Source organism: Mobula birostris, chromosome 8, assembly GCF_030028105.1.
Source record: "Mobula birostris isolate sMobBir1 chromosome 8, sMobBir1.hap1, whole genome shotgun sequence".
NCBI lineage: Eukaryota > Metazoa > Chordata > Chondrichthyes > Myliobatiformes > Myliobatidae > Mobula > Mobula birostris.
Window position 1 is genome coordinate 33,350,123 of NC_092377.1, and position 10,659 is coordinate 33,360,781.

The 10,659-nt window shown below is 40.0% G+C and overlaps 1 protein-coding gene across 3 annotated transcripts in view; it reads left to right on the forward strand.

The window, feature by feature from the left end:
* Positions 1-10,569, forward strand: part of camkmt (calmodulin-lysine N-methyltransferase) — a 374,714-nt gene extending 364,145 nt beyond the window's left edge. Inside the window, exon 11 of one of the 3 annotated variants that reach the window (XM_072264993.1) lies at positions 7,883-10,569. In XM_072264993.1, coding sequence (XP_072121094.1) covers positions 7,883-7,984 — 102 coding nt within the window. In that variant the 3' untranslated portion in view covers positions 7,985-10,569. The remainder of the gene's footprint in view (positions 1-7,882) is intronic. The other 2 variants (XM_072264994.1, XM_072264991.1) reach the window with 2 other exon arrangements.
* Positions 10,570-10,659: the final 90 nt, after the last annotated feature.

The window sequence follows — 10,659 nt, forward strand, 5'->3', positions numbered from 1 at the left end:
AGGAAAAGCTTTGCCTCTTAAACTTATCACCTCCATGTGAATATCACATATTTTGTCCTTTGTTATCCAGTGATTTCAGTAGCACTGGTTCACAATATACTGGCAAAATAAAATTACTATGCTAGTCCTGACATTTCTGTTCAACGATGCATTTGTCTGAAAAACTATTCTTTATACCATTCTGCTAGTTTTAATCAGGTTTAGTATCACCGGCATATGTTGTGAAATTTATGAACTTTACAGCAGCAGTACAATGAAACACATGGTAAATAAGTATAGAGAAAAGGAAAACCGAATTGCAGTGAATGTATACCATATGTGTCTACTAAATAGTTAAGTTAAAATAAGTAGTGTAAAAAAACAAATAAAAACGTAGTGAGGCAGTTTTCATGGGCTCAATATCCATTCAGGAATCGGATAGCAGAGGGGAAGGAGCTGTTCCTGAATCGCTGAGTGTGTGCCTTCAGGCTCCTGTACCTCCTTCTCAATGGTAATAATGAGAAAAGGGCATGTCCTGCGTAGTGGGGGTCTTTAATGATAGATAGATAGATAGATGGATATACTTTATTAATCCCGAGGGAAATTTGGTTTCGTTACAGCCGCACCAACCAAGAATAGAGCGTAAATATAGCAATACAAAAAACCCCAACAATCAAACAACAAAATGCAAAACTATGCCAGATGGAAAATAAGTCCAGGGCCAGTCTATTGGCTCAGGGTGTCTGACCCTCAAAGGGAGGAGCTGCACATTCGATGGCCACAGGCAGGAACGACCTCCCGTGCCGCCAAGTGTTGAATCTCGGTGGAATGTGGCCGAAGTCCAACAGTAAAAAGTTCAATATCCAGTCTGCAAACACGTTCCTCGATCGTAATATACCCTGGATTGCACCATCTGTTGTTAGCCAGATCAGTAAGCACCCCACTCCTTCACGCTTACCGCTCTCGGTGCACTTCCGATCAGGCGGAACGGTATTACCCACCGAACTCCTCTTCTCCATAAGTCTCTGTTGTCTCGACCAGGTCCTCTTTCCTCGGCTTTGTGATCCCCCATTATGTGTTTTCCTCTGGATTTCAGCAGGAGTGTCTGCTGCTCTGTTCGCTAAGCCGACCGGAATTTGCGAGTCCGTTGAACACACAATGCGACCTTGCTTCTGTCCCGCGTGTCGGGATGTAACCATTTCCAGCGCTAAAGAAAACCCAAATAAAACTCTCTCTACCAGCATATTAGAGAGGGTGCAGCTTCGACGTGTTACCGTGAGAAAAAAATACAAAAAATAACGTAAATTAAAAAGTAAGAAGAAGAGAAAGTAAAAGAATAGGATGCCGCTTTCCTGAGACACTGCTCCTTGAAGATATCCTGAATACTATGGAAGCTAGTACCCATGATGGAGCTGACTAATTTAACATGTTTCTGCAACTTACTTTGATCTTGTGCAGTAGCAACACCCCGCCCCCCAATACCAGATGGTGAAGGAGCCAGTCAGAATACTCTCCATGGTCCATTTGTAGAAGTTTTCGAGTGTTTAAGTTGACAAACTAAATCTCCTCAAACTCCTAATGAAATATAGCTGTTGTCTTGCCTTCTTTATAGCTGCATCAATATATTACGTCCGGGTTACGTCCTCAGAGACATCGACACACGGGAACTTGAAATTGCTCATTCTCTCCACTTCTGATCCAATCCTATCAGAACGAATCCAATGAGGATTGGTTCATGTTCCCTTGTCTCACCCTTTCTGAAGTCCGTGATCAGCTCTTTGGTCTTGCTGATGTTGAATGCAAGGTTGTTGCTGTGACATCACCCAGCTAACTGGTATATCTCTCTCCCGTACACTCTTTCATCACCATCTGAAATTCTGCCTACAGTGGTTGTATCATCACCAAACTTATAGAAGGCATTTGAGTCATGCCTAGCCGCACAGTCTTGGGGGTAGAGAGGGTACACATCCCTGTTGTGTGCCAGTGTTGATTGTCAGTGAGGTGGAGATGTTATTTCTGATCCACACAGATTGTGGTCTTCCAGTTAGTATCCAGTTGCAGAAGGGGGCACAGAGGTCTAGGTTCTGTAGCTTTATGATCAGGACTGTAGGAATGATGGTGTTAAATGATGAGCTATAGTCAATAAACAGCATTCAGACATATATATTTGCATTGTCCAGGAGATTCAAGGCTGCGTAGTGAACCATTGAGATCATGTCTGCTGTAGACCTATTGTGGTGATGGGCAAATTGCACTGGGTCCAGGTCCTTCCTGAGACAGGTGTTGGTTCTAGCTATGACCAACCTCTCAAAGCATTTCATCAAAGTAGACGTGAGTGTAACTGGACGATTCTTGTTAAGGCAGCTCATGCTGCTCTTCTTGGGCACTGGTATAATTGTTGCCCTTTTGAAGCAGGTGGGAACTACTGATCGTAGGCAATGAGAGATTGAAGATGTCTTTGAATGCCCTCGCCAGTTGGTTGGCACAGGTTTTCACAGCCCTACCAGGTACTCCGTCAAGCCCTACCACCTTGCAAGGGTTCATCCTTCTGAAAGACAGCCTCTGAGACAGAGGTCACAGGGTCACAGGATGCTGCAGGGATCCTCATAGCTGTGGTTTTATTCTCCCTTTCAAAGTGAGCATAAACGGCCTTGAGCTCATCTGGTCGCAAAGCATCATTGCCATTCACGATGTTGGGTTTTGCTTTGTAGGAGCTAATGGCCTGCAAACCCTGCCAAAGTTGATGTGCATCCGATGTCACCCCCAACCTCGCTCGGAATTGTTTCTTGGCTCTTGAAGTAGCTCTCCGCAAATCCTACCTGGTTTTCTGATACAGACCTGCATCACTAGACTTAAATGCCACAGGTCTAGCCCTCAGCAGACTACGAACCTCCTGGTTTATCCATGGCTTTTGGCTTGGATGAACCAGGAGGCACACACTCATCTACACAGGTTTTAATGAAGTTGGTGACCACTCTGGCATGCTCATCCAGACTCAAAAATGACTTCCTGAATACAGTCCATTCCACCGATTCAAAGCAGTCCTGTAGGCGCTCCTGTGCTTCCCTTGTCCAAACATTCTTGGTCCTCACTGCTGGTGCTGTGGTCTTCAGTCTCTGCCTATACTCAGGTGATCAGACTTTCCAAAGTGTGGGCATGGGGTAGCACGGTAGGCATTCTTGATCTTACTGAAACAGTGGTCTAATGTGTTGTTTCCTCTAGTACTACAAGCGATTTGTTGATAATTATTTAGTAACTTTTTCAAACTGGCCTGGTTAAAATCCCCCAAAATGATGGGAAAAGCATCAGGATGTGCTGTTTCATGCCCGTTGCTTGCATCACTCAGTTCGTCTAGAACCGCTTTTACATTAACCTCAGGTGGAATGTACACCACTATTTGTTTCCCTATTTTCCATGCCCCTGCTTCTCTCCCTTACATTCTTCACATTCAGGTTTGGATTGGAAAGTGGCTGCTTTCTGGTAATGGTGGTATGTTCTCCATGTATGAACCCAAGCACTGTCAATCTTCCTTTGGAGGACTTTTACCCTGGCCTGACCTGTCAATTTCCTTTGATTTTAATATTTTGCCTTGCTCACAGGACCAATCTGATAGGTCCTGTGAGCAAGGCTATGTCTGTTTTGACATTTTACTTGCCTTGCAAAGAATGGAGGCTGAACTTGGCTTTATAATAATACACAGACCATAGAAGGTAGACAGACAGCACAGTACAGGGACAGAGACTTTGGCCCATGATGTTGGGCTGAACTAATTAAATTATTAATCAGAGGCACAACTAAACTAATCCTATTGCTCACACAATGTCCATATCCTTCCAGTTCCTGCACACGTGTATGCCTTTCTAAGAACCTCTTGAATACTTCTATCATATTATCTTTTGCTACTACTCCACACCATGCATCCAGCCACCCACCACTCTCTGTGTAAAAATATTGTCCAGAACATCTCCTTTAAACTTGCCCCCTCACCCTAAATGCATGCTCTCTGGTATTAGACATTTCAACCATGGGAAAATGATATTTGATTTCTGCTCTATCTATTCCTCTTATAATCTGATAAAGCTCTTCAATTCTCCCCTCAGCCTCCACTTCTGCAGAAAAAGCAAGTCATGTTTGTCCAACCTCTTCTTACAGCACATGCCCTCTGATCCATGTAAACCTCTTCTGCACCCTCTTCAAAGCCTCAATATCCTTCCTATAATGGGGTGTCCAAAATTGAATGCAATACTTCAGATACAGCCTAACTGGAGTTTTATAAAATACAACAAAACTTCCCGGCTGTTGAACTCAGTCCTTTGGCTAATAAAGACAAGCATGCCATTTGCCTACTTTACCATTCTGTCCACCTGTGCAGCCATTTAGAGGGAGCTGTGGATGTGGACCCAAAGATCCCTCCACACATCAACACTTAACGGTCTTGCCATAACAATCTACTGTTTCTTTACATTCGACCTCCTGAAATGCAACACTTCACATTTGTCTATGTTAAACACCATCCTCCATTTCTTTGCCCATATCTGCAGCTGATCTATATCTCACTGTATATATATCTTTGCAGAACACCATTAATCACAGACATTCAACCCTTCACCCAGAATAAGTCTCATCAACCACTACCCCGTCTTTTACAAGTGAGCCAATTCAAAATCTAAACAGCCAACTCGCCATGGATCCTATGCACCTGAATCATATGGATGGGACACCTGGTCAAATGCTTTAGTAAAATCTATGTAAACAACATCCATAGCTCTACCTACACCAATCTCCTTCATCACCTCCTCAAAACCTCAATGAAGTTAGTAGGACATGTCTTGCCCCACACAAAGACATGCTGATTATCCCTAATTAGGCCATGGTTTTCCAAATGCTCATAAATCCTATCCCTAAAAGTCTTCTCCAATAACTTCCTTACTGCTCACGTGAGACTAATCAGTCTATCCAGAATTATCCCTATTTTCCTTCTTGAATTATGGAACAACATTAATTACTTAGCAGTCCTCTGGGACCGCATCTATGGCTAGAGAGGATATGAAGATAATGATCCAGGATGCAGCAATCTCACCTCTTGCTTCTCTCAGTAACCTAGGCTGTATCCCATTAGGTCTTGTGGACTTGCCCACCTTACTGTTCTGCAAAACACCCAACACAACCCCCTTCTTTTTCTCAAAATACAAAATATTATTATCAATAGTAATAATATATTAATTTATTCATAATATATTTTCTATTATTTTAATCATTCAGCATTAATATATTAAATTTCTGTATTCTACCTTCTGATGCATTGATCCTTTCTAATTACAGAAATTAGTTTCTTTCTCTGGTTGTGTGTAGATTCCAGTCGGAAACATGGTAACCACCATAGGCCAGTTCTGATAAATTTCCCAGGTCATATCTTTTGATAAGGAACCAGGCCCTCCCTTACTCCCATACCCTCCCACGTTCTCCCCCAAGGGGGGGGGGGGGTCCTTTGTTTACATTTCATAATGGTTCATCAAAGTGATAACAAGATTATATCCCTAGGAAAGCTGGTACCTCTTTGTCCAGTGGGCTGATTGTTAAAGCTGAATGGATATCCTGCCATATTTGTAAGTTTTTGTTGACCAGTAGGATTTTAGTGTGAAAACTATCTGGGTCCTCATGGCTCAGTAGATATATAAGTGTGATCATGTTTACAGGGTCCCTTTGATTTCTTCAGTGCAAGGTCCATAACTTGAAAACATCTTATTTTAGATCAGTAATTGTTTTACCATTCCATCCTAGAGAAAGAATACAGGTTTTGCTGATGATTTTCTTCCCAGTTCAGCTCGTTTGTTAACCACTAGGAGATCCAGCGATATGGCCCTCTTGCTGTTTTCTGGCATATGCTGCATAGACATTCTAGATTAGCCAGCCCGTTGCCAAAGTAACATTTATAACTTATCAACTGAAGGACTTGAATTTTCTTTGAGTTCCTTCCCCACCCTCTACAATTCTGTCCTGAAAGCATCAATTATACTGTTCCACAAGCATCTGGCTACCCTCCAGCAACTCATTGTATGGTCATTCTTTGTTAGAAAGACAAAAGTCTGCCTTTACTTATCCCACCTGGGGGCATCAGAATTGCAGCCAATTTTACTCCTGTTCAATTTTCACTCTTCAAGCAGATATTACTGGTTGGCATTCTGGAGCAGGAGCCCTGGGTGCTTTACTTTTCACCTCCCCTCCTCCCTGCTTACTCTGCTTATTCCATTCTTAATCTTGGGCTGGGGGGTGGGAACATGATTGTGAGAGACCTAAGGGAGTGTCTGCTGCTTCCCTGGGATCATTTATGCCAGAGCACATTGTGGATCAAACTTGGAACCTAACTACAATTCAATTCTACATGGGGAGTATTCTGAGTGTAAAACTAGGACACAAATCACATCTGAGTAGATGATGATAAGGTACTGTGAGAATAAGAAATGCTGGTTTGAAATTCAATTTGGTGTATATTTCATGGAACCAGAGTAGCATTACTGTGAATCTTGCCAACTGATTGCAGTATTTTCAAATCAAACAATGTTCCTTTCGTGATTTACGCTACCTTTGCCATTAGTTCTGCTGTCATTTTGGGTCTGTAGATTAATCTCCAATTTTCTCAGTAGCTGGACTAGGTCTTTGCCTCAAACTTCATTCCCTTGAATTTGACATTTCAGCCTGTTCCAATAAATAGCAAAAGAGTAAATTTTAAAAAATCTGGGAAGGAAGACAACAAAATGTCGGTAAAGGAAATTCAGGATTCGGAGACAAGTGGAATAGAAAATACAACAAATTTAGAGTTGACACAATACATTTGGACAAAGAGAAAGGTGACATAAAGGAGATATGAAATAGAATCACAAATAGGCTATTTGGCCCTTTGTGCCTGTGCACTCTTTATTAAGATCATGCCACCTGCCCATAAGATCACTCTTTAATAGGTTCAGCACCATGCTCCTGCACTAATCCCAAATTCCTTTATCAGTCTCTGCCTTGGATATACTGAGTGACTGATCCTACACAGCACTCTTGGGTAGGGAATTCCAAAGATACACTTTTCAGGGTTGTAAATCATGGGCATTAGCCTCCTCAGCATTGAGGAGACCTTCAAAAGGCAATGCCTCAAAAAGATGACATCCATGATTAAGGACCCCCTCCATCTAGGACGTGCACTCCTCTCTCATCAGAGAGGAGGTCCAGGAGCCTGAAGAGACTCATTCAATGATCTAGGAACTGCTTCTTCCCCTCCACCATCAGACTTCCGAACGGACAATGAACCCATCAACTCCACCTCATTATTTTTGCTCTCTTTTTGCAGTACTTGTTTACTAATTTCTTATTAGAATGTATTGTAAATTATAGTTTTTTTTTACACATGCACTGTACTGCAGCAAAACAACAAATTTCATGACACGTTTCAGTGATAGTAAAGCTGATACTGATTCTTCCCTCTGGGTGACAAAGTTGTTTGTTATTTCAGTCTTGAATATGGCCAATTTTTTTTTGGTTCTAGACACACCAGCCAGGGAGCATCATCACCTTTGCACCTACCTTATCAAGTCCTATAACAGAGGAAATGGTGAAAAGATGTGGAGGAGGAGGAGGAAAAGAAAAATAAGAAAACAAATAGGAAAATAAAAATAAGCAATAAATGGGGTGTTGATAAACAGAAGGGTAGAAAATGAAAAAGAGGGAAAGGATTGATTTAACTTTGATGGATCTAAAGAAAAGATAGAGGCAAGAAGACAGCAGAAGAGTATTCAGTGGAGTTTGTGTAAATATTGAAGTTTGAGAAATATTGGGAATATAAAGTGTCATTAGCCTAGTGTCTGAAGTCTGTAATTATAATGTATGTGTATAAATGTTTTTGTTTTTACTTTCTTAGATGAAGAATGAGAAAACTGAGAGGTATGATGAGAACCTCCACTATCCTGTGCTCATCACTCTAACTAAGCAGGGAACAGCGATCTATCCTCACCCAAGCTGACTGTGAATGGACTGATGATTTCTTTCATTCTTCTAGAGGTCACTCATTAGTACAAAAGCACAGTTCACTATTGTTTTCTCCTATTAGGGACTATAGAAAGAATAGATTGTTTTTTGTTGAAGAGTACGTGAGATTCCACCAGTGTAAACTCACCCCACAGTATCAGCAGAATTTGTAACGTTCCACATTTCCCCAATTAAAGCAGTTTGCCTCAGTGAAGGTGCTTGTAGACACGGAATTGTTTTTCTCTCTGATTGCTTTGCTGTTCAAAATGCAAAGTCTTTTATTTTTAAGATTTCTTTCCTAAAGACATTTTCTTATCTAAAGAACATTACTCATTTATTTTTCAATAAAGTTTGTTTTTAAAATTAATCTCAATTATTAATAGGAATCTGAAAACATCTTTTTTTCACTCTTTTGGCATAACTCTGTTTGAAGCAAATGTTTAAAGCCTAGGTGCTTACTAGTTAGTTTAACTATCAGTGTAAACTTGATTACTAACATTTTGTAAAACAAGGCTTGTCCAACCTTCTGCCCCTCCCTTCCAATTATGCATGATTTGCCTCAATGCATTGTGTTAAGATGTAGGAGTGTGCTGAGTGGTTTTTATCTATTGAGGTGCAAGGAATCCAGGAGTTTCTTACCTTTTTTTAAAGAATGAACCATTTGCAATATTTGGTTTGATCAACTCACTGTGGTAATGTTTTTTTTTAAACCTATGCTTTGGGATTATTATTGTTAAGATTCTATTTGATGAAATTCCCAAAGTGATACTTAAATATTTCCATATTACAAATCTCAGGAAAATCTCTGCTGCTACACACATTCACATTGAAAGTGGCACCAAATATCTTAATACCGGTGAAGAATGCCTTGATAGTTATTGCTTATATCCAAATGCTGTTTTGATTCTATCTTTTGAATGAAGTTAAAACGTAGAGATGTGCACAATTACATTTTTTTGCTTTTGCATTCCTGTTTTGTGCTTTTCATTGCGCTTTCTTTGTCTTTCTCCTTACCCATTGTTAAGCAGGAGCTGAAAGAAGGGCTTAGCAGTTAATACTGGGATCTAGTTGTAGTGGTATATACAGTAGCAGAATTCAAGAAGCTGAGCAAATGATGGAGGCTTAGTGTTGCAAACTGAGAAGGAAAATTGTTTTTAATTAGCACCTTGGTAAGAACTGCTGATTATTAGCGATTGGTTTTGTGAAGAGCTTTCAGCTGAGTAATTTGTGCAGCCATTACAACAGTTTTGTCAGAGCTCCTCTCCTGTTGTTAAACACAAACAGCAGATGATAACGGCCCAAGATGAGTTTTTCAAGTAACAATTTACATTACTGAAGAAGTATCAACTGCAGTGAGGTGCAGCTCATAAAGAGCTAGAAAGGTGTTTAAAGCTCCAAGGAAGAAACAGTTAATTGTCAAGATAACTTTTAAAAAAGAACTTGCAAAAATTTCCATTACAGTTATAATTTATCTACGTTCAAGGAAATGTGTATACCTGCCTGTAAACATATTATTTGATCATACAGGGTTTGCCCTGATCCAGCCAAATAAAGCAGCAATGAGTGCCTCCGACTAATAAAGTTTTAACATTATTCCAGGTCCAAAGCAAATTAAGTGAGCATAGAAACCTCAAAGTAAATCTTGCATTGTACTGATGTGAATGAAACACCATGCATCCCATGCAGTACAAACCTTTAAATCAACTTCATGGCAATGCTTCCAATATAAAATTTGGGGGTGGGGGGGGCGCTGGGTAAATATCTGAAATTCAATACGGTTTCAGAAACTGGGGACCTTCAGTGATGGATGTCATTAAGTGCTTTCATCATAATAAACTTTAAACTGTTGGCTTTATGAATTGCCAGGCAGTTTTGCTATTGCTCAGAAAGAGATTGCCGTGTCTTAAGTGTGACAAACCCTATTAGGAATTGAGGCTGAGCTTCAAGCATACTTGGCTTTTCCACTCCCGGTATGATTGTTGCCTATTAGTCAGCATCTGGGAAGATTTTCCTCTGGCAGTCTTAGTTCAAGAGCTTTCTAGGCTTTGACCTGTTTTTTTCAAAGCATTCTCTGAGGAATTTTCTAAGAAGTGAATGCCAGAGGATTTGTGGCCTCTTTTTATTAATTCCATTTCAATTTTCTAACCTAGTTATATATATATAAAAAGACTTCTATTGTTTCTTGGTAATTATTTGTTCACTGTTCCTTTTGATGCATTCCTAAAATGAATGATTGTGAATATAATTGTAAAATGTTGAAGGATTTTGATTTTTGGGGATGGAATTGTTAAGCTGAACTTTCCATAGATGTAATGTAAAATGCCATTGTCTAGTGAAATGAGCAAGTGTCATTAATTTCATATTCGTATACTATCAATCCAATAAACGTATATAAAATATACAGCAGGGAAATGTGGAACAGGCAATTGATTCTATTCATGAAGAAAACCTAAAAGCTGCAATCACAATTGATTTATCAAGGTCTTCTCTGTAACTGGAATCTATTCTATATTCCAGTATCTCACTGATAATAAACATGTAAAGTTAATTAAATTTGTATTATCTTTGTCTTTGTTGTAATGCTATCTTACTTATATTCTCAACCATGATGATACATCCTGCACTATCGACCTTGCTCTTTCACCTTGGTTTCTATTTAAAAAAAACATG